This window comes from Pipra filicauda, unplaced genomic scaffold (genome assembly GCF_003945595.2).
Source record: "Pipra filicauda isolate LSUMZ 115617 unplaced genomic scaffold, ASM394559v2 scaffold176_size3548034_pilon, whole genome shotgun sequence".
Taxonomy (NCBI): domain Eukaryota; kingdom Metazoa; phylum Chordata; class Aves; order Passeriformes; family Pipridae; genus Pipra; species Pipra filicauda.
In genome coordinates this window covers 2,324,843-2,347,339 of record NW_024104283.1, presented here as the reverse complement: position 1 = coordinate 2,347,339, position 22,497 = coordinate 2,324,843, and the positions used below count along the sequence as shown (strand labels likewise).

The 22,497-nt window shown below is 41.3% G+C and overlaps 2 protein-coding genes across 7 annotated transcripts in view; both read left to right on the top strand.

The window, feature by feature from the left end:
• Window positions 1-5,953, top strand: part of AK9 (adenylate kinase 9) — a 59,495-nt gene extending 53,542 nt beyond the window's left edge. For 3 of the 4 annotated variants that reach the window (XM_027747849.2, XM_039379819.1, XM_027747845.2), the window contains 6 exons: window positions 112-308; window positions 827-996; window positions 1,716-1,814; window positions 1,896-1,998; window positions 2,559-2,673; window positions 5,591-5,953. In XM_027747849.2, the coding sequence (XP_027603650.2) occupies window positions 112-308; window positions 827-996; window positions 1,716-1,814; window positions 1,896-1,998; window positions 2,559-2,673; window positions 5,591-5,793 (887 nt within the window). In that variant the 3' untranslated portion in view covers window positions 5,794-5,953. Of the gene's footprint in view, window positions 1-111; window positions 309-826; window positions 997-1,715; window positions 1,815-1,895; window positions 1,999-2,558; window positions 2,674-5,590 lie in introns of those variants that run through there. The other variant, XM_039379820.1, reaches the window with a different exon arrangement.
• ZBTB24 (zinc finger and BTB domain containing 24) lies at window positions 5,674-16,960 on the top strand. 3 transcript variants are annotated; one of them, XM_027747855.2, is made up of 7 exons: window positions 5,674-5,745; window positions 9,290-10,291; window positions 10,697-10,864; window positions 11,028-11,111; window positions 11,803-11,886; window positions 13,980-14,061; window positions 14,977-16,960. In XM_027747855.2, exons 2-7 carry the CDS (start codon window positions 9,316-9,318, stop codon window positions 15,785-15,787), a joined length of 2,205 nt encoding a protein of 734 aa, XP_027603656.1. In that variant the 5' UTR covers window positions 5,674-5,745; window positions 9,290-9,315; the 3' UTR covers window positions 15,788-16,960. The 3 variants fall into 3 exon arrangements, with proteins under 3 accessions (XP_027603656.1, XP_039235755.1, XP_027603655.1); XM_027747854.2 differs by lacking the exon at window positions 5,674-5,745 and adding an exon at window positions 6,521-6,554; XM_039379821.1 differs by lacking the exons at window positions 13,980-14,061; window positions 14,977-16,960 and having other exon boundaries at window positions 11,724-11,848.
• Window positions 16,961-22,497: the final 5,537 nt, after the last annotated feature.

Sequence of the window (22,497 nt, the reverse complement as noted above, 5' to 3'; positions counted from 1 at the left end):
ACTTTCAAATTATGAATTACCTTCTAAACTGTAACATTTCTGAGTAGAATTGTTTGATGTTTATATGTCTTTCATAAATAAAACATTATCATTAATTGCTTTTATTAACAGGAAAAGCTGCCAGCATTGCTGATTTATGTATCACTTACAAAGAGCTGCAGGAGCGGCTGGGGGAGTTTGGGCAATACTGTCCCGTCAGCCTTGCAGAGAAGGGTGAATTGGTCGACTGCTCTGTAACCTCCTCACTGCAGTTTGCTGCGGAATTTGAAGGGCGTTATTACAAAATGGCTGCACGGGAAGAACTGGATGTAAGTGTCAAAAAGCACGTCAGGAGAGGATTATGGGAAGGGGGAACATTGTTGTTTAGATTCTTTAATTCCATACAGAAATAAGTAATATGCAACCTGAATTAGACCGCTCTTCTTAGTATTCAAGCTTTTGTTCTGTATACTTCTACTATCAAACATCTAGGCAGATAAAATGCAGCACAGAGTCCATTAAACCAAAGCTCCTCTTACAACTTGTCACAGATCAAACGTTAGTTTTGAACCACTAATTTCCTCCTTTCTCCACCTGTTTTAGGGAGACTGGGTGTAGAGAGTGGCTAATGATAGCAATGGATATTGATGGATGGTGGGTGGATAGTGATGACTTCAACTAAGAGTGGGTTGGAAAAGAAATTACTTATCCAAGAGCAGCAGCAGTGCCAACACACTGTTGTGTTGCAGAAGAACTAAGTATCTGAACTGTGTGAGCCAGCCCTCTGTAGTTTGACTAATAGTCTTACAGTGCTTCTTTCATTATAAAAATGTTTCCTTTTCTGCAGAAATTCTTGATTACACCAGAGATTTATGTATCATCACTGGCACCTCACCCTCTCCCACCCCCCCATATGCTACCAAAGAAACTGACTGTGGCAGAAATGAAGGCCTCATTCCCTCTAAGGCCTGAAATGCAGGGATACTGTCCAGTCACTTACCTAGATGGAAAACAGAGGTAGGTCACTGGAGTTTTCATAATCTGAATTACAGACTATGTGTCCCATATTAACACATTAATGAGAAAACACTTTCAAAATACTTTTCAATAGTGTTCAGGGTTTGGACAGGAAGCGATTGCAATTCTCTATATTGTGCCCATGGCTTTGGAAATCAATATAAAATCATCTTTTAAAACTTATATGGCTACAGGTTCTACAAGGATCTGTATTGGCTTGCTCTCTTTCACGATGAAGATGGACAGAATTCTCTCTATCATAAGCCTTAAATGGTTCAAAGAAATCTCATAACATCCTAGTAGATGCAAAACAAGCTATTATGATTTTTTAAGAGATCCATAAAGCTCCAGTATAAAGTCCCACTGATTTCCTCAGTGTGCAAGAATTTCTCATCAGAACAGAACCGTACTAGCCAATTCTATGCTATCCCTTCTTAATCTCCTGAACAACCATGATTGGCATTTTAAATGAAGTAGCTCTAAAGAAGCACTGTAAAAGTTCCTTAATAAGCAAATTTTGAGGCAGAGGCTTTCTCAGATTTTGAGCCTTGTAACTGTCAGTCATGTAGTGGAAAGTTGGATGATCCAATTGCTACTTTTTTGGTGTTTCTATACTTGTTAATAATCAGAAGGCTTCCAATAGCTCGTGAATTTACACCGCACAAATTATGTTTTACATTTCCTGGGAATGAATAGATGTTCTTGCTCCATCTCTTCAGATATGAAGCCTTGGTGCCTGGCAATATTGAGTATGCAGCAAAATATCAAGATAAAGTATATATTTTTGAAAGTGAAGAAAAACTTCAGAAGTTTATGAGGTGAATATACCAACTGCATTTTAAGCTTCAATCATGTCACAGTTTATACATGTTAGAAGTGCTTACTTTTTATCCTGTTAGGTTACCAGAGAAGTACTGGAATCTGAAGCTTCCCCATAAACTCCCTCCAAAAAAGGAGCCAATGCTACTAACTGCACTTCCTTTGGCTGGATACCTTGAACAGGCCAGTTTTTGCTTTTCTATTTTAAAACATGATTTTGTGAAGTATAGTTTGTCCTACTCAGTTTACTTAATTTTTAATGCAATATGAGTCTTATGTTTATCAATGGGATTATATTAAATTGAAAATTTAATATACTTACAATTGAGAGGAATTTTTAAAAGCTTTAAAATAATAGATATTTGTAGCTTTAAGGGAAAAAATACAAGTAAGTCCATCAGAGGGGGATAATTAACTGCAGTATTAAATGATGGATTTTCTTACTTAGTTTTTTATGATATCATGTAAGATTACATTTTTGTTTGATTTTTAACACTAGAATAGACATAAGTTTATCTGGAATCATCTAAGGATAGTTTGTTACATTTTGACACAGGAATAAATAAAAAAATGATTCATGGTCACTGCCCTGCCTATTTTATACTATTAGTTATCTTCTACTCTTTACCAGCTTAGGGTGTCATCCTATATTGTTAGGTCTGCATGACAACAGGATAAGGCTTTGAATATATTTTTGTTCAAGATTTCTGTAATGGTCTTCTAAAACTGTTTTCTTCCTTTAGGGAGTAGCAACTTCTCTAATAAAAGCTCTGCATGAAGTAGGCAGCCTTAAGCCAAAATTTCCATTCCTAAGTGTAAAAGAAACTGCTCTGCTGTTTGTCTCCTTCCATTTAAAAGGTAGTGTATAAAATAATATGCTATAAAAATAATTAAATATAAAAATTATATAAATAATCTGATACAACATTTATAGCTAATCGGTGTCGTTTTCTTATGTCCAACATGGAAAACCACTATTATATACTGATCTAAGTTTCTTGGAAATGTGCAAGGACCAGGGAGGAAAGTAAGGTTAACAGAATAGGTAGATAGGTAAGTGATCTCTCACAAATCACGAGACTTTAATAATGCTTTATCACCAACAACCTGATAGCCTTGAAAACATTTCTAACAGGAATTGTTGGAGTTTTTAAACAAGAAGTAAAATGATACATTTTAAAATGGTACTACATTTTAAACTAGTCATAGACAACCTGAATTGTCTTAAAAATTGGCTTATATTACTGTATCAAAAGGCTGCTGAAATACTATCTGAGGCATAGTTTAGGTGCCTGAATGCTTGCCTTTTTTCAACGGCATCATGTGGCCAAATAAAATTTAGTAAGAAACCTTGCCTTGCAGATACCCTGAAGACAACGTTATGATTTTTAAGTTTTTAGAAGGAATGAAATAGTATTTATCAGTCTGTTTATTTGTGAAATTATCTGGGAAGATCTCAATATTAATGTGATTCAGAGTAATGTGTTGATTATTTTTGACTTCTTAATTTAATCGATAGTCCAAATGACCTTACTTTTCCATAACAAAGATAAACAGTCCAAAATTAAAAACTAGGTGTTTTTACTCAGCCCACAAGATAAGGACAAAGTTAAACTTCTCACAGAGCTACCAGAGGTTAGGACTACTCCTGCACCGAAGAAAGTTGCTCTAGTTTTATCTTCCGTGTTCATAGTTGCTGTTTTTTAGAATTTTGGGGGGTTTTTTAATCCAAGATACGAGTTACAGATAGTAATCTGTAATAGTTTACAATCAGCTTAAATGGTGCCAGCCTTCTCGATTTCAACATCCTTGTTTGCAGCTCTGCTGTAGCTTTGGTCTGGTTTCCAGTACTGCTGGAGATTTCTGGAGCAAGACTGACATTTCTTTCAACCCACCAGTTTTGTCTTACAGAAGTCAACCTGTTCAGTGGGTGTACTTTACCTTGTCTTTTGTATTTTACATTTTTGCTTATTCTTTTAGATAATACCAATCTTTATTATTTGTTAAAAGTTCTTCACATCCTGTGTTTCCTCATGCAGTTTCCAGAGTCCTCCAGAATTTTCTTGAACTATCACAGACTTTTTTACTAGCATAGCTTTGTTAAGGAAAACCAGTCAACAGGGTAGGCACATGGTAAATGTGCATAAATGTACAGTTCTTAAGATGCCAGACTGCATTTATCCTAGTAGTTTGTTCCATCCACAAAGGCTGTTTTCATCCTATTGTTAGAACAGCTTTGCTAACGCAACAATGCTGACTCTAGGAAATGCTTTGCTCAAATATTGCAACATTAAATCATTATTAGCACTGCATGATGAACCAGAAAGGTTATGCAAGCGCACAAATCTCTTCTCATGCAGTGCTGAACAGTTTGACCACAGGAATCCAGGAAAACAAGTTATCTTCTTCTAACACCAGGTAGAACTGCTTCCAGCTTTAAAATACAGCATTCCTGTACACTGATGAGTCGCCTGAACACTAAGAACACTGTGCAGGTGACTGTGCACTGAACAGGTTGCTCAGGGAGGCTGTGGAGTCTCCCTCACTGGAGATACTCAAGAACCTCCTGGATACAATCCTGTGCCATGTGCTCTAGGATGACCCTGCTTGAGCAGGGAGGTTGGACCAGAGGACTCATTGTGGTACCTCCTAGCCTGACCCATTCTGTGATTGTTCCAAATATTGCATTGTTTATTATTGTGCATCTCTTCAGAGTAGTCGTGCCATCCTTGATCAAAATTTGATCAAAGTGCTTCACGTTGTGGTCCCCTGGAAATTTATTTCATCCTATTTCTATCTAAAGTAAGACTTTCTTATCTTTAACTTATGTCACTCTCTAATCTCACATTTAAATAGGGGACAAGAAACAGTGGTTTAGTTGCTCCTTCAGCTTTTCTCACAACAACACTGGATTGCTTTCAGTATCTGAGAAGGTACAGGTCATCAACCATAAATGCAGAGAGATTTACTTCTGAGAAAAGTGTTAAACCATACATCACTAGAGTGATGGAGTGCCCTTCAAGCTTGACTCCTGGAAGAGCTCTACATGCAGCTATGCTTGAAAAATCTCTCCGAAGCTGTTAAATGCAGCTGTCTGCAATTTAAAGCTAGTGGGCTGAAGTGTCTCATAGCATAGTTCTTCATGCTGTCCAGTTTTTATAATGAGATATGAAGTAGTGTCCACAGGAAAAAATTGGTTATGATTTGGCTGTCACTTCTTCCCCTTTGCTGCAGGGTAACAATTAAAATAATAGTGTACTCTGAAGATTGGCACCTCAATACTAATGTAAAATAGGGCTTAGGGCAGAGAGAAACCTTCCCTCCTCTACACTGTTGATCAGCTCTTCACTTTTTATGGGCAAAGCATTTAGGTCATAGAACAGCTGTGCCAAGGACACAGTAGCCTGGTGCCAGCCACACCAGGCCTGGGCTATCCCCAGGCTGGTCCACTTCAGGGTATCTGCTGCGCTACCCAAATTTGTCATTGCCTGGAGTTTCACCAGCACCTCATGCCCTGAGGAATGGGAAGTTGACAGCAGCTGAGCATGTTTGTTGTGTCTTTGTTTACAAAAGCCTTACCCTTTGGAGTCAGGAACTTTCTGAAACACCAGTCTTGATCTTTAGGTTTGGCACCAATGGGCACAGCCCACGGAAGGTTTATCTGTACCACAGGTAGGTAACATCATCAGGGGTAGACTTGGTCCCTTTGAAAATTCTGTACTGTAATTGCACAAAGTTGACAGGGGACACTAACATGCTGTTTAACTTCTTGCAGCATACAACCCCCGGAGCTCAGAGCCAGTGCGACAAATGTACAAGAGGAAGCTGGAGCAGTTCTTGAAGCACTGCCAGCTCATACCCTACCTGGGGACTGCCATGGCAGGCCCATACCAGGAGCCAAGAGATCGGCCCCTTGGCCTTGACGACAAGGTGCAGACTTTCTTTTCCCTGAAAGACACGCGTCCCAGTTTTGTCTAGTGTGGGCTGTTCTCCCCCTCCAATTTCCATGGATTAACGTCTGGAGCGTTGCCATGAGCCACCAGCATGGCTGCAACATGACCCATGAACATCACACCTTCTCAGACCGGTTTCTTAATCACAAAATCTTAGAAATAAAATCTTTTGTCTGAAGTTGAAAGATATTCAGCTATTAGAGAGCGTCCAAAGGAGGGCTGAAAAGATGGTGAAGGGCTTTGAGGGGAAGCCATATGGAGAGTGACTGAGGTTGCTTAGCTTTCTCAGCCTGGAGGAGACTGAGGGGAGACGTCATCGCAGTCTACACCTTCCTCACGAGGGAAAGTGGAGAGGTAGACACTGATCTCTCTGGTAACCAGTGACACGACCAGTGACAGGGAATGGCCTGAAGCTGTGTCAGGAGAGGTTTAGATTAGATATTAGGAAAAAGTTCTTCACCCGTAGGGTGGTTGGGCACTGGAACAGGCCCCCCAGGGAAGTGGCCACAGCACCAAGGCTGACAGATTTCAAGAAGCCTTTGGACAACGCTCTCAGGCACATGGTGTGATCCCTGCAGCTGTCCTGCGCAGGGCCGGGAGCTGGAAGCGGACGACCCCCGCGTATCCAGCTCAGGCCGTTCTGCGACTCCACGTCCCGCCTCGTGTATCGCTCATTGCGGCAGCGCACGCGCGGCGCCAGCCCCGGCCCGGCCCCGCCCGTGCCGGAAGTGCGGCGGCGGAGCGGCGGGGCTGGCGGCGGAGCCGGGAGTGCGGGGCGGGCACCGGGTGAGTGCCGGGCAGGGCCGGCGGCGGCGGCGCTGGGGGAGCGCGGGTCCGCGGCTCTCGGGGGGCAGCGCCCCTCCTTGCTCCGGCCCCGCAGAGGGACGAGCGGCCTTCCCCGGGGGGCGGCCCGAACCTGCGGAGCGAGTCACGGAGCGAGTCTCGGGGCTCACACGGGCGCGGGAGGCGGCGCTTGCGGTGCCACCAGTGCCCTCCCGGCCCCGCTCCCGCCGAGGCTGTTCGGGCTGTTCCCGCGCGGTGTCCTTGGCCGTGCCGGTGTTGGGACCCATCCCTGGGCCGTGCGCTGCGCCCCGGGGTCACTCCCGGTTGCTCCTGAGCCCTTCCACGGCTGGAGCGGGGCCTCCCGCTTGTGCACAGCCTCACTCTAAAATTGTTAGGGCTTTTTAGGAAAGGCAGACGGGTGTGTTGGATTTTGCGGTCAAAATACTAATGGTGTCACCTCCTTATTAAACGCCAAAGTCTTTGATGTGATCGAAAGCCGCAATACACCCACTGTCCCGTCTAAGACGTGTGGGTGTCAGGGGATGCCTGCAGGCAGGGTTGGCAGCAGCTCTTCGGGAGTTCTTGGAATGCACGGGAAGGCAGAGTTGGATCACACCTGCAGCTGTGCTTTCAGGTGTCCCAGCAACAAACATCAGGCTCACATCCTCCAGAAATTAAAGCTCCCAGATAAAACAATTTGACTCCACCATGAACTGTTTGGTAGATTATTTGGGCTAAAGAATCACTTTTTCACCACCGCAGCAGCATTTAGGTATCATCTGTAGGTAGTGTTATGTTGATTCATGCAGTATTTGTTCAGGTGCTTGAAACTACTACATTCACTAATTACAAATATGCAAATTTTTTTGTGTTTGATATGACACTTGTATAAATTAAGATGGCAGGTACCTAATCTGTTTTATCTTTGGCTCAGCTGAGCCTTGTAAATAGGGCATTTTGGGCACATCTCTTCCATAATAATATTTTGTGAACTCTTCAGAAATTTTTGGATTTTTTTTTGTTTGTTATTAATTTTTCAAATTTACAATTCTTAGCAAGTCAAATTGATGGTTAATAATTACCATAATCAACCCTATTTTAGACAGAGTGCTTTAAAGTGGTGTTGTTTTTCTGCTTTTATTGCCTACCTCCATAGGCTGAAGCTTTGTAGGTAGAATGTTATGAAAAAGAAACTTAGAATTATATAAGTGGGTAAAAGAAGTCATGAAGTTCTGCCATACTGATACCAGTGAAGTTTTATCATCAATTACAGGATTTCATAGCCTTATCCCTGAATAATCTGCAATGACGAACCTGCAGTTGACCTTTTTTGTTCCCAGTGCAATGGGTTGACACTGGGTGGATGCCAGGTGCCCACCAAAGCCCACTCCATCACTCCCATCCTGAGCTGGACCAGGGACAGAGAATATAATAAAAAGCTCATGGGTCAAGACAAGGACAGGGAGAGATGAGTCAGCAATTACCATCACAGGCAAAACACACTTGACTTGGGGAAATCAGTTTATTGAATGAAATCAATGAAATCAGAGCAGCATAATGAAAAATGAAACCAAATCTTAAAACAGGTGGTCACCCCACTCCTCCCTTCTTTCCAGGCTTAGCTTTACTCATACTTTTCTCTGCGTTATCCCCCTTCAGTGGTGCAAGGGGATGGGGAATGGGGGCTATGGTCAGTTCATCATGCATTGTCTCTGCCACTGCTTCCTCTGCAGTGAGAGGACTCCTCACATGCGTCCTCTGCTCCAGCATGGGGTCCTTCCCACAGGCTACAGTTCTTCACAAACTGCTCTAGTGTGGGTCCCTTCCAGGGATGCAGTCCTTCAGGAACAGGCTGCTCCAGTGTGGGTCCCCCACGAGGTCACAAGTCCTGCCAGAAAATTTGTTCCAGTGTGGGCTTCTCTGAAGGACTACAAGTCCTGCCAGGAGCCTGCTCCAGCAGGGCTTCCCAAATGGTCCCAGCCTGCTTTGGGCATCCGCCTGCTCTGGCATGGTGTTTTCCATGGGCTGCAGTGGGACAGTCTTGTTCACCATGGTCTGCACCATGAGCTGCAGGGGAACCTCTGCTCCAGCGCCTGGAACACCTCCTCTCTCCCTCCTTCACTGACCTTGGTGTCTGCAGGGCTGTTTCTCACTCCTCTCTCTAGCTCAGTTGTGGAGGTATTTTTCACCCTTCTTAAATCTGTTATCCCAGAGGCATTACCACTGTTTCTGATGAGCTCAGCCTTGGCCAGCGGCTGGTCCGTCCTGGATCCAGATGGTGGTGTCTCTGTAGGACATGGGGGAAGCTTCTAACAACTCCTAACAGAAGCCACCCCTGTAGCTGCCCCACTAACAAAATTTTGCCATGCAAACCCAGTACTCTACTAAGGAGCCATGAACAAACAATTCTTTTTGTCCGATTATTTTAGTTAGGAAAGGAGATTTCAGAACGGGTCGCAATTTTTTTAGATAATACAGAGTTCTCAGTACATCAGAGATAAACAAATGATAGGCAGTGATTCTGATCAAAGAAACTATCTGTAGCCATTCCATGGGATTCAAAAGCACTTTTTGAAGAAAATCTGTGTCAGCAATAGTGTTTATTTTTCAAAAGTTAGAGGATTCAGAATTGCTTCAGAAACTCTTGAACTCTGTTACTGGTAAAGCAGATGATATTTGGTGTCTTATAATGCAGATTGCTAAAATAATTATTTATTAAAATTATTCTGTTTTTGTAGGCACGTCCTTTATATTCGTAATTAAAATGGCAAAAGCAACTCCTGATGGTTCTGAGAAACTGGTCATCATCCACTCCAAAGCTCACAAAGATACTATTCTAGCTAATTTTGAAGAACAGAGGAAAAAGGATTTTCTTTGCGACATTACTTTGATAGTGGAGAATGTGCAATTCAGAGCCCATAAAGCCTTGCTGGCTGCCAGCAGTGAATACTTCTCAATGATGTTTGTAAATGAGGGTGAAATAGGACAGTCAGTTTACATGTTGGAGGGAATGGTTGCAGACATCTTTGGAGTTCTGCTAGAATTTATCTACACTGGTTGCCTCTGTGCCAGTGAGAAAAGCACAGAACAAATCCTGGCTACTGCACAGCTGCTGAAAGTGACTGACTTGGTATGGGTCTGTACAGACTACCTGGCCAGCTGTAGCCCAGGTAATGTGTTGCCAGCTCCAGCAAACAGTGGAGCCTCTGTAGCTGTTGTCGCAAGTGACAACAAAAATGAAGATCCGCCAAAGCGAAAACGAGGGCGACCGAGGAAAATCAAGGTTGTCCAAGAAGAAGAAGAATCAGGAGCAAATTCTGCCGAAGATGTGCAGCTGAGAGAGAACAACTCCATGCAAAATAAGCAAAATTTTGTGAAAAAGGACACTGCAGCAGAAGAAGCAGTCGCCAGTGAACAGGCTCCAGTGAGGAAAGATGGAGAAGAAACTGAACCTGCTCGTGGCTCAGAGGCTGCTGTTGATCTGTCAGCTGAGAAAGATGAAAACTATGATCCCAAATCTGAAGGAATACAGAGTACTCAGAGCCGTTACAGCAAACGTAGAATAAGGAGATCAATCAAACTAAAGGATTATAAACTTCTCGGGGATGAGGATGAAAAAGGACTGGCAAAGAGAACCGATGGAAAAAGAAGACGTGTGGGTTCTGAAGCTCGCTGTAAAGACTGTGGCAAAGTATTTAAGTATAATCACTTCTTAGCTATTCACCAACGAAGTCATACAGGTAGGCATTAAAAGACTGCTGGATTAGGGTTTAGTGATGGTGCTAAATGCGAGCAAGTAGTTGAAATGTTGGCTGTTTTCTAGAGCAAGAGCTATCCAAAATAGCATGCTGATCCAAATTCTGGTGTGTCTCCTGTGTTCGCTGTTTTATTCTTGCCAGCAGATCTCAGGGTCTTTATGTCTCATCTTGACTGCAGTTTAGTTAATAATTTTGCTGTTTAAAGACTGAATTATATGGCAATAGTTAAAGAATTATTGTTATGTGAAGCTTGTCTCAATTCTTCTCACCACTACTCAGGAGTAATTTTTTTGTAGCTACTACATTGTAATGAATCTCACTGTCAGCTTAGAATATCGAGTGAGAAATAATGCATCTATACCTAAAAATGTCATCTTTTGCTTTCAGGAGAGCGCCCTTTTAAGTGCAGTGAGTGTGGCAAAGGCTTTTCCCAGAAGCATTCTCTTCAGGTCCACGAGCGGATGCACACTGGGGAACGGCCATACACGTGCACTGTCTGCAGTAAGGCTCTGACAACAAAGCATTCTCTTCTGGAGCACATGAGCCTACATACAGGTAAATAGTTCAAGGCAAATGTAGCCTCTCTGCTCCAAGAATTTGCCTTTCTGAAAAAAAGGTATTTCTGCTCTGTCTCGTGTGTGCTGGCTTATGTATTTATTTATTTTCTTACTCTTGCTTTGGACGTGGCTTACTTTTTAATAAGTGATTTTTTTTGCAGGGCAGAAGGCTTTCACGTGCGATCAGTGTGGGAAATACTTCAGCCAAAAGAGACAGCTCAAGAGCCACTATCGAGTACACACAGGTATAACAAATTTGGGTTGAGGAGCTGGCTTACAGTCCATGGTGATTTGTCTTCCCAAAGATTGACTAAGGCTGAAAGTTTTTCCTCAGTGATGTATTAAGTGTCTGATGTGTCACATCTTGTTATAACGGTGGATAGAGAGAAAAAAGATAAAACGGTATGTAGTAAATGGAATGTGTAAAAAAAGTATATTTCATTGAGAAGGGCTCTTACAATGATTAAAAATTAGTAATGCTGTATTTGACATACAGCTGTATTATTTTAGCCCTGCTGTCCATGTTACATCAAAGCTAGGAATTGTATAAATAATTGTGTCCGCTGCCTGGTGTGCAAATTGCCTTGGACTAGTAATGGCAAACAAGCTTTAGGAAGTGTCGTACTCACTTCTGGAGCAGGTTGGAGATTAAGTTACACACACAGGAAGTGGTGGAGAAAATCAGAATTTACAAAGCTTCAAGAGAAGATGTTTGGGTAGGAGCAGGTGTCAGTCCTCTCTTTTCCGATGGTAATATTTAATAGAGAAACAGGAGTGTGACAGTTAAGATAGGGAGGAGGCAGTGAAAAAACCCTTTTGTTTTATCTCTATATTATATCAAAGTGGTTATTTTACAGGAAAGTGCTTTAACAAAGATCACTGAAGAGATACAGGGGATGACTTATGCACTGACACTTTTTTTATTATTGCGACAAGGCCGTTCACTGCCGGAATGTAACCAGTGTCGTCGCAAATTCATGGACGCAGCTCAGTTAAAGAAACATCTAAGAACACATACAGGTAATGTTGTTCCTTGTCTTTTGTGGGGTTTGTGGTTTGTTTTTTCTTGAAGTTACATAGACAAAACGATATTAGGCAAATGACAGTTGTCTCTGTGGAACTTCTGCTCTACTTGTACATAATGAAGCCTGTATTGCTAATGAAGGGATTTGATGTCAAGAATGCAGGAGCACAAAAAAGCTTGGTTTACAGCAGCAGAAGCAGTGCCTATTACAGGAAGAGGAGTTATCCCCCATTTTTACACAGCCTGCTGCGGAAAATGCCAGTTAGCTCTCCTATGATAAAATCCTAGACCAGGAATTCAGTTTGTCAGGAGAGCTGCATCCAGCATCTATGGGGCTTTCATTGAGCTAATTAGTAACAGAAAGCGTATGTCCTAAATGAGTTGGGCACCTCTGTCTGTGAGGGGTGGGTGCTTATGGAAAGGGCTGTGACCAGAAAAATAATTATTTCCATTTATCTTTTTATTGCACTGTAATTAACCAGATATTGAGAGGAGGTGGGCTGGGAGGGAGTATGTCAGAGGGCGTTTTAAAAGTTTTAGAGGGCAAGGTGGTAGTGAATGACTGGAGAACAGATAAAAATGTTGATCTACCCTCTTGTAATAACAGGGCATAAACTTCTTAAAATAATTTTCTTTGAAGAGTAAGTCCATAAGGTGATGTGTGAATAATTTTGTCTTTTAAAATAACTGTAAACAGTGGCAATTGTTTCCTCACGAAATCAAATTATTCTTTCGCATGTTGTCTGCAGTTGTAATACATAACTCAGTCTCGAGCATACTATTGACACACACACCAGGTTTGTAGCTGAAGGTGTTAAAGCTCTCTAAATGTAGTGGGAAATGAATTTGGTGTGGGAAATGAGAAGAGGAAGCATACTCGAAAAGGAAGTTGCAAAAATAGATGAAGCTGAATTCTAGCAGAAACTGGCTTGCAATATATTTTGCTTCCAGAAAAGATACCAGTATTAATTATGCAGAAATAATAATTGATCTGTCCCATCTCAGAAGCAAAAAGTAAAATTCCAAAGCATTTTGGGGACAGGTATTAAAATCGATATGACTGTTCTGCTTTGGCAGCAGTTTGGTAACACTGTTGTAATAATACAGTCTCCCTGGGAAGTTACTCCTGTTTTCAGTAATAGGCTGGGACTAGATGACTAGGAGTCCCTTCTGACAAATGTTTCTTGTTATCTTGTCCTTTATCCCTGCCCTCCAAAGCAATATGAAGGCAGGTAAGCATTGCAGTTCTATGCTAAATGTGAAACTTCCTTGGAAAACTGACTGCTGTCAAATCCCTGGGTTTAGTGTGCTTTGATGGTGTGAATTAACGCAGTGGTGATCTGGATTCTCATGTCTGGTGTCTTAAAGAACCTCAACACAATCCCGGGGATTTGTTATGGTGTGAATTAGGATTTGCTTTGGTTGGGTAGTATCTGTTTCTTATGAACCTTCTTATAAGTTAATTTGGTCTTTCTGCTTCTACTCAATTAGACACAAAAATTCCAAATGTAGTAAAAAAACTCCCAAACAAATAAACAAACAAAAAAACCCCAAACAAACTCACAGTTTATTCAACTCATGATAATTTAATTTTTTTCCAACTGGTGTTCCCAGAATATCATAGGCCCAGTGTGATGGAGCCTTAGAGAAAGCCAGCCAACTTTTTAAGATAATGGATTCACTTTCCAGCTGTGGAAATTCAGGCTTACTTATCTGCGTGGTGCTGCACGTGATCCTAACATTAATGCCTACTGGTTCAGGGCCATCCTTTTTCGAAACATTTTTGTTCTATGTGGAACACCCGCTTCTGTGTCATAGGTACAGCTTTTGGTTGCACTGAGGGCTTGGATCACCTAATTCTTTCTTTATCTTCAGAGGGGAGAAATGCCAGAGGTGTACGTTTAAAATATTATACCCTCATTTTGAGTAAATGAATTAATTCAGCTTTGGATATCTGTCCTGACCCATGTCAGAAATGTGAGGAACTGACAGTGCTCACTTGATACTGTGTATGGTAAAATATAAAATGTTTTAAATATATTGATGAGAAGTGCTATGTTAAAAGTGATGTCACATTTCTTTTTGATAGGTGAGAAGCCCTTCACTTGTGAGATTTGTGGCAAATCATTTACAGCTAAAAGTTCACTTCAGACTCACATTAGAATTCACAGGTAGAGTATGTCTAATTTTCATTACATTCTTTAAAAATGTAACTTCTAATCTGATAACCTGTGTGTAGTGCTTGTTCAGTTATAGAATGGTCAGGACTTTATTGCATTTTGGGTGGATGGGTAAAGACTAAAATTTTTGCTTAATCTATATAAGGAAATAAGTGGTAATGGAAAGTATTGAACTGCTAAATACTCATGTGCCAAGACATTGTAAGAGTCTCCTTTGGTGTTTCGTGTCTGTTCAATGACAAGGTACTTACTGCTACATTATTTATGTGAAAATTTTACTGTGAATTTTTGTGTGACAGCAGAACAGTAGGCATGGTGTAACAAGGTTATTGGAGCATCGTCCTGTTACTCTGTAATCTGTCATGTCTCATTAATAGCATTAGTTGTCTTTTACCCTTGTCAGTGTGATGCATTGCATAAAGGCATGTTAGATTTCAAATCTCTGGGGAACTGTTGTATAAGAAAACATTTCCAGTAAAATTTCTTGCTGCCTGAGTCAAAGGGACTCAGGCAGTGAGTTAGGATTTGGACACGACACTTTGTTTTAAAGCCCACCCCGTTAGTAAATGTTCTTAAAATAGTCAGTGCTTAGAGTTGTGCAAAGTAAGCTGTTGCATTCTTGGCAAGGTCTAGCAGCACGAAGCTTGTATCTCTGGGGTTATGACGTGAGGGCAGGTACCTCTGAGCTCTTGAGTATATACTAATCGAAGAGTTGTACAGTTTGTGAAGTCAAGTAGAAATAATCAGGAAACCAAATGGAGAACATTTTTAATGTCACTATTCTTAAGAGCTTATGATTTTAGCAAAACTTAAAAGGTAATCTTTTAAGTATTTAATTATAGAACAAGTTGCAGAAAGCAGCACTAAGTGAATATTTTAATGAGATCAAATTGTCTTCTTTTGCAGAGGAGAAAAGCCATATTCTTGTGGTATATGCGGAAAATCCTTCTCTGATTCCAGTGCTAAGAGAAGACACTGTATCTTACACACAGGCAAGAAGCCTTTCTCCTGTCCAGAATGTAGTTTGCAGTTTGCTCGTCTGGACAACCTGAAGTCTCATTTGAAAATTCATAGCAAGGAAAAGCAGTTTCAGGAAGCCAGTGCTGCCCGGAGCACCAACACTCACCCAGAAGTGAGAAACATACTCCAGCTGCAGCAGTACCAACTTGCCACCTCTGGAGGGCAGGAAATTCAACTGCTGGTTACAGATGCAGTGCACAACATCAACTTCATGCATAGCCATAATCAAGGTATTAGTATTGTGACTGCAGAAGATGCCCCAAACATGACAACAGAGCAGGCTGCAAACCTCACGCTGCTTGCGCAGCCACCACAGCAGCTGCAAAACTTGTTGCTTTCAGCTCAGCAGGAGCAAGCAGAACAAATCCAAAGTATCAATATGATTGCAAACCAAATAGAGGCTGCCCAACCTGAACAAATGCATGTAATCACTCTTTCCAAGGAAGCACTAGAACATCTCCATGCTCATCAAGGACAAAATGAACAAATCCACTTAGCAGGATCTTCACATCCAGCTCAACGTGTGCAGCTGGCTCAGGAATCAAGTCAACAGCCTCACTCTAGCCACGATACAGTTTCTTCCCATCAAATCAGTGAAGAACAGAATCAAAGTGTACATGTTTCTGAATCCCATCAGCAGTCTCTGTCAGTAAATGAGTCATCTTGTGAACATCCTATCCAAGGACAGGCTTTCTGAAACGCTTATTTGCCATCAGACAGCTAGGCCATAGTGTATTTCTCATCCAGGCAGGGATTACATGTATCATTCTTATTTTTCTGCAGTGTAATCTATCTGAGGATGCATTTCTTGGTGATTTTAGATGGGTGACTCAGTTTTCTTAACCTTATTTATTTTAGATTTTTTCATTTTTCCACATTGGTATTTCTTTACCACTTAGTCCATACCTCACAAATGATTAATGTGAGGGTTTTGTACCTGATACCCATCCATGCCTACTGAGGAGATATTTGGCTCCTTATTTCCATTTCTCTGTGACTCTCCAGAGAAGTGCACCTTGCTGGTAGAAGAAGAGTGTTTAAGACGTCTGTGGGTCAGAAAGTACCACTGACAAAGTCGACATTACCTGAGCTGCTGTTAAGCTTAAGATAACCAGTACTATTTGCAAAGCTAACACCATATGTCTTATGTTTAATGAGCTTTCTCTTTGCAGGTTAGTGTATAATTTTCTATGTGATCATTCCCTGAAGTGCATTATGATTTACTGGCTACCAAATTAATTTGGTTTGGGTTGAAACTTTTGCAGCCTTTAACTGGCCCTGGCTTTTCCCTTCTGTTCACTGTATGCTGTACAAGTTTTGCTCCTCAGAAATGCTTAAGCCATTGCATTTGAATAGTGGCAGTGGGTTGTGGTGGTTACACTGGAGAATTGAAAAGCCCTAATTCTGCTCTATTAGTTCTACCACCCACTCTCTGTGTGACTGTGGGCAAAGTAGTTGACCTCTGTGCCTTATTTCATCGTCTAGTAAGTGGGGATAGTGTTCACACACTCTGCCAAGCACTTTGAAGAGCTCTTGATGTTGAAGGCACTGTCTATAGAAGTGCAAAATTCTCTTCCTGACAGGATTCTGTCTAAGCTTAGGAGCCAGTGTGTATTTTAAAGTGTTATTTTTTGTACTTTTGAGAGAAGAATGTAATCATACTTTATATGTTAAGACTGGTAATTGTTTATGTGAGGACTTAAACAATGAAGAGCATCACTTCAGAGCTTAATGAGCTACATAAATGGGGCACATCGCTTAAATTTGTACAGCTATTTTGTTGACTAAATTAAATGTGTACAGATGGTTTTCAATGACTGGCTGCTAACAAAAAAGATTTGACATCTTAATAAAATGCCTTGCCAAAATACATGCATCTCACATAGTGGACTGGTGTGTTAAAATCCAGATAAAATGCCGCTATTACTTAAAACAACATGCTCAATTTTCACTTCAGTATTAAATTACTTGTGATTTACATTGATGTTTTATGTTGTTAACAAATGAAAAATCTAAAAATTAAGGTGCATATAAAAGCAAAATTATCCAAATTGTGGATAATATTCCTTGTTCCAAGTCCAAACTACTTGGCCAGCTCCTGACTGCATGCTGCAGAACTTTGGGTATCTTCATTTTTTCAAAGTACTAGATCACTTTTATGATAAAGGGTAGTCAGTGAGAACAAATAAATAAATAAATAAATAAAACCATCCCGAAACAGAACTCTGTTTCTTCTCAGAATCTAGAAATAAAATTTGTATACTTCCTGCTACCGAAGCAAACCAGCATATTCTGCAGTCCTACTTGAGAAGCTTGAAGTCTTGATGCTGTAAGAACACATTACTAAATACATTAAAGCCTTTATAACATCTATGAAAATCTCACTGATTAATTGTATAAGTTTACAGTAAATATTTTGTCAGTTTCATCCTAATAACTTCTGGTTTTATCTAAAACACTGTACGGTGCAGCCAGAACACTGTCAGGTCATAAGTTTACAGGAGCTTGCACTGAATTCATTCTCTGCCGTATATTTATGAATCCTGAAATGCTTAAAAACCGGTTACAAGCTAAATTCTAAGACTACCAGTAAAGTAACTGTTCAGTTGTTTCCTTTTTTTTGAACTTTATTTTGTTCATTATGCAGTCATCCTTGCAAGATTCAGTTCAGTGCTACAGTTACGCATCAGACACTGAAGTTTTGTGTTTGGAATTTTTTATGCATTTCTGTAAATTGCCAGTGAAGAAACGAGCATCTGTGAATAGAAGATCAGTGAATAATCTTGCACCCTGCATTGCTTAAGCTGTCAGCACATATTGTAACTTGCACTCGAGAAGCTGGCAGGGCTTCTCATATCACAAATGTTGCTTTTTGGACACCATTTGCTTCCTTTCTAGTGAATGCATTTCTGTTAAAGCTGAAAAAGAATCCTTTTTCTGTGTGTGTGTGTTTTAAGGCTATGGCTGAAGCCTACGATTGCTTTGCATTTGAAAGGAAACCCCTTCAGCTTTGTTTTTCAGTCCAGCTGCTACTGAGAACTATTTAGGAGAAAAAAGGCATCCCTTAAAAACTAAGTTTCAAAGCAGCTCTCTAAATATCTTTACTCCTTAGCCAGTAAACACCTTAACTTCTCCTTTTCTCATATAGACTAATCTTAAGAAATCCATCTTGCTGCTTAGTATGTTAAAATGAGATTAGGGTTTTAGACATAAATGCAGGACGGTAAGAGGACTACAGAGAGATCCATTTTTTGAGCAATTAACACCATTGTGTGTCTTCTGCTGCATGTGTAAGTTGCCCTGTGTAGTTGAACTCTAATACGATTTTACTTTTTTTGGGTTTTTTTGTTTTTTTTGTTTTTTTTTTTTTTTTTCAAATGCAAATTTACCAGATTTTGGCTTTTTCTGAAAATTTTGGTTGGTTCTCAAGGTGCAAGTTGAAACAAATCCTCAAGAGGTAGAGCAAACACACTGTGAAGTGCGTATCTGACTACTGTATGTGTATTTCCCCTGCTTGGCCTTCCAGCCCAGCATCTCATTTTTGATAGATGAATATCAGAGTATTTCTTTCATATGAGCTGTGAAAGCAAATTATCCTACCAATAGGAAAAGCTTCATCCTGGCAGGTGTAACTTTTCAAGGGTCATTTAAATACTTTAAATATAATACATTTATATACTTGGTTTATGCTCTCCCTTCTGCTCAGGGGAACTAAAAAAAAAGCACTACTAAGGGTTGTGCAGCAATTACCTCTTAGTATCTAAGAGGAAGGAGATGACTCCCTACCCCACCACAAACTTTCCAATTGAACACCTATTCACAGGTTAAAGTTATGGACATTGAGCCTGATATAGATCTTACCCGTTGTTCAGGAAAAGAGTTTTGCTTGCATCTCTTTATTGTGAAAGACTTGTTTTACTATTGTAGCTGCTTAGTCATTGTGACGAAGGTCATGGTTTGCTAAGATCTATCCTAGTATGCTGGGATGTGGTTTTTTTCAGTCTTTTCCCACTTCACCTTAACTGAAAGTTAGTATGGAATTCATTCCAAATCACTGACCCAGTGCCTGTGTGAGCACAACAGCCCTCTTGCTATCTTTCCTGTCTTCCATCTCTGCAGCACACTGCCTCCTTGACTTGTAAGTATCCTTATTCAGGAGGAGCTGAGTCTGACTTGGGAGTGGCTGGGAGGAGGCTGGTTTGCACAGCAAGCGTTAAGTACCCTGGAGGCTGGGAGTGGTCAAGGGTGCTTCCTGTGTATGCTTATCTCCACATTGTCAGAAGTCTGGCCATGCAGGCTTTTTCCCAGCCCTACTGCACTGCAGGTTCTCTCTAAGGGCAGAAGAAGAAGAGATAAAGCCATACTCTCCATAGCTAGATTTTAAGACCTCTTTTTATCTATTCATTAGAGACATTAAAGAGTCTGTTTCTTGCAGAGCTGCAATCCTGCGAGCTATGGCAGTTCTCTGTGTTCTATCCCTTTTCAGATCCTCTGTAAAACATGGCGAACAGTAAATGGCTTTCCACAACAAAGGGAACAGACTGTTCATATTTGTCCCAAGAAATTCTTTCAAATGGAAAAAACCATCCAGGCATCTTCTAGGTGAACCAGCATCTCACTGTACTACACTTACTGCTCATTTCTGAGTAATATTTTAATCCTACCCAATTGAAAGTATCTTTGGAATAGCAAGAAGCAGAGTTTTGTTTTAGTTAGCAAACACCCTACCCTGTCCTTCAAGTTTTTCTGACACCTGCAACTACATCCCACTGTCTGTGCCTTCCCTGAGGGGACCAACTCTTACATGTTCATGGGTCTTCCCGTCAAACCACTGGATCCTCCTTGCCCTTGAGAGTAACATGCCTTGTGGCTATTACAGCAGTCACCTGGAGAGCTTCAGGGTGTTGTGGACATCCCATTTAGTATACTGTCATCGTCAATGGCCTTGCTTTGAATTTCTTGATAAAGTGCTGTCACTTTCTTCCTTTCACCTGGAAGATGAAGCTCATAGAGGTCTTCCTTCTTTCTGAAGCTGAATCTGTCCCTTGTTTCCTGGTAGTAGGAAGCCCTCTGTAGAAGTCTCCTTTGATGTTTAATTTGACTGCTGGGTGATCTAACAGCTGTGATTTCTGTGCATAGTATGCCTCAGAAAGGACTGGTGGCAGCCAAAGGGCCTGGAACAGTGCTGGTGGCCATCCCACTAGTCATCACATCACATTGTTGCAGCTTCTTCAGATAGGCTGTACAGTGTTTCCTCTCCAGGTATTTGCTGGGAAGTTATTTGGCATTTGTGTCTTTAACAAGCACAGAGTTATTCTTTATGCAGCTTTTAGCAAGGCAATGCTGCAGTCGTTTGTATATAAGTATCCAAAGGGAGGATATCAACAGAGCCAGGCTCTGCTTGGTTGTGCCAAGCAATAGGACAAGAGGTAACAGGCAGAAACTGATACACAGGAAGTTCCACCTGAACATGACGAAGAATTTCTTTACTGTGCAGGTGACCATACACTGAACAGATTGCCCAGAGAAGCTGTGGAGTCTCCCTCACTGGAGAAACTTATCTGAAAACCATCTGGATGCAATCCTGTGTCATGTGCTCTATGATCACCCTGCTTGAGCTGGAAGGTTGGATCGGATGCCCACAGCCATCCTGTGATTCTGTGATTTCACTTGCCCTTCATCAAGATGTCTCCAGGTTCCCCCTAGGAGCTCCCCTTTCGTATCTTCATGTGGGGGATCTCCGTCAAAATTTTTTTTTAATCAACTTACTCTGCTTTTCTGTTCTGTTTCTCAGTCCCTTTCAGATGCTATTTTGGACTGAAAGGAACTGAAATGGCTGCAGCCACAGCAGGTGGAGAGGTTTAGAGTGAGGAAACCCTCCAAGAATCACACAGAAGCAAAACTTTTGGGTCTTGTGTCAGGCCATGTGTGCGCTTTTCAAAGGACTTCAAATGATGATACAAAACTGGGAGGAGCTGTTGACTCCCTCGAAGGCAAGGGAGGCCCTGCAGAGAGACCTCGACAAATTAGAGGACTGGGCAATCACCAACCATATGAAGTTCAACAAGGAAAAGTGCCAGATTCTGCAGCTGGTATGGGGCAACCCTGGATGTTTGTACAGACTGGGGAATGAGAGCCTGGAAAGCAGTGCCATGGAAAGGGACCGGGGGGTCCTGGTTGATGACAAGTTGAATATGAGTCAGCAGTATCCTGGCAGCCAGGAGGGCCAACCGTGCCCTGGGGGGCATCAGGCAAAGCATCGCCAGCTGGTCGAGGGAGGTGATTGTCCTGCTCTGCTCTGCACTGGTGATTCTGTAATTCTGTTTCCAAGAACATTAGCTGTGTGGCCTGCGTGACCTTTGAGAGGTTTTCAGTATCATTTTTTAAATGTACTGTACAGTCTCTCGTGTTTTCCATATTTTCTTTCATGGCAATTGTTTTTCTCTCCAAACTGAATGCACCATGGTATGTCTACCACAGCTGGTAAGCAGAGCAGCACCAGCAAACTCACCTCATTTATGCTCATCTACATAGTATGAACAGGCTTGCAGAACAGTATCATGTTGTCATAAACAGTAGTAGAAAGAGTCCGAAATTAATATTAGTCATCCAGTTTGAGATTTTAATAAATATCATTTTCATAATTGGCAACCTGTTGAATGGAATTTAATGTACCTGAATTACAAAGTGATGAGAAAAGGAGAGAAATAAAAACCAGAACAGATAGAGACAGCAAGTAATTGGTGGCTTTGGCTTACTCTTTCTTTTTCTTAAAAAAGCCCATCATAAATTTTCAGAAAACAGTCCTGTTGAGCAAAAAAGTTATGCTTGTTAGGCTGATTGTTGCTTTTCTTTTTGACTTTGACTGTCAGTTGACTATTAGCAGTATGCTTATAGTTAATCCCCTTTCTTGTCCACAATGACAGTAAGAATTTCCATGCCTAGAAATTATCAGTGAAAGCAAAAAAGCTTTTCTTTTTTTTTTCAAAGAAGAAAGATTAATAGGAACCAGTCATATGTATGTGCAGAATGAAATTTCAGGAACAGAATTTGTGTGTAAATTCAAGCACATTTACAAAACGCGGACATCAGTCTCAGGGTTTTTTTTTAAGTAACATTCAGTGGATTGCTGTGGTTCTAATACTTACATTTTGTAGTGCGAAAGGAGAAAAGAGATGTTACAAAAGGCCCAATAAACTTCAGTTGTATTAATCTGTATCAGAGATGAAAAGTGACCTGGCCCAGCCATGCTGACAGAAACCCAAGTTGAGCCTACAACTGTCCCACAAAGCAGCTTTTGCATGTGCTGCATGAGTCTAAAGAGAGCAAACCTGCCGTGGTGGCACAAAGCTTTGCTGTGGGAGCTGCGACCCCTCTGGAACTGCTCCATCCACACACTGTCGCGCT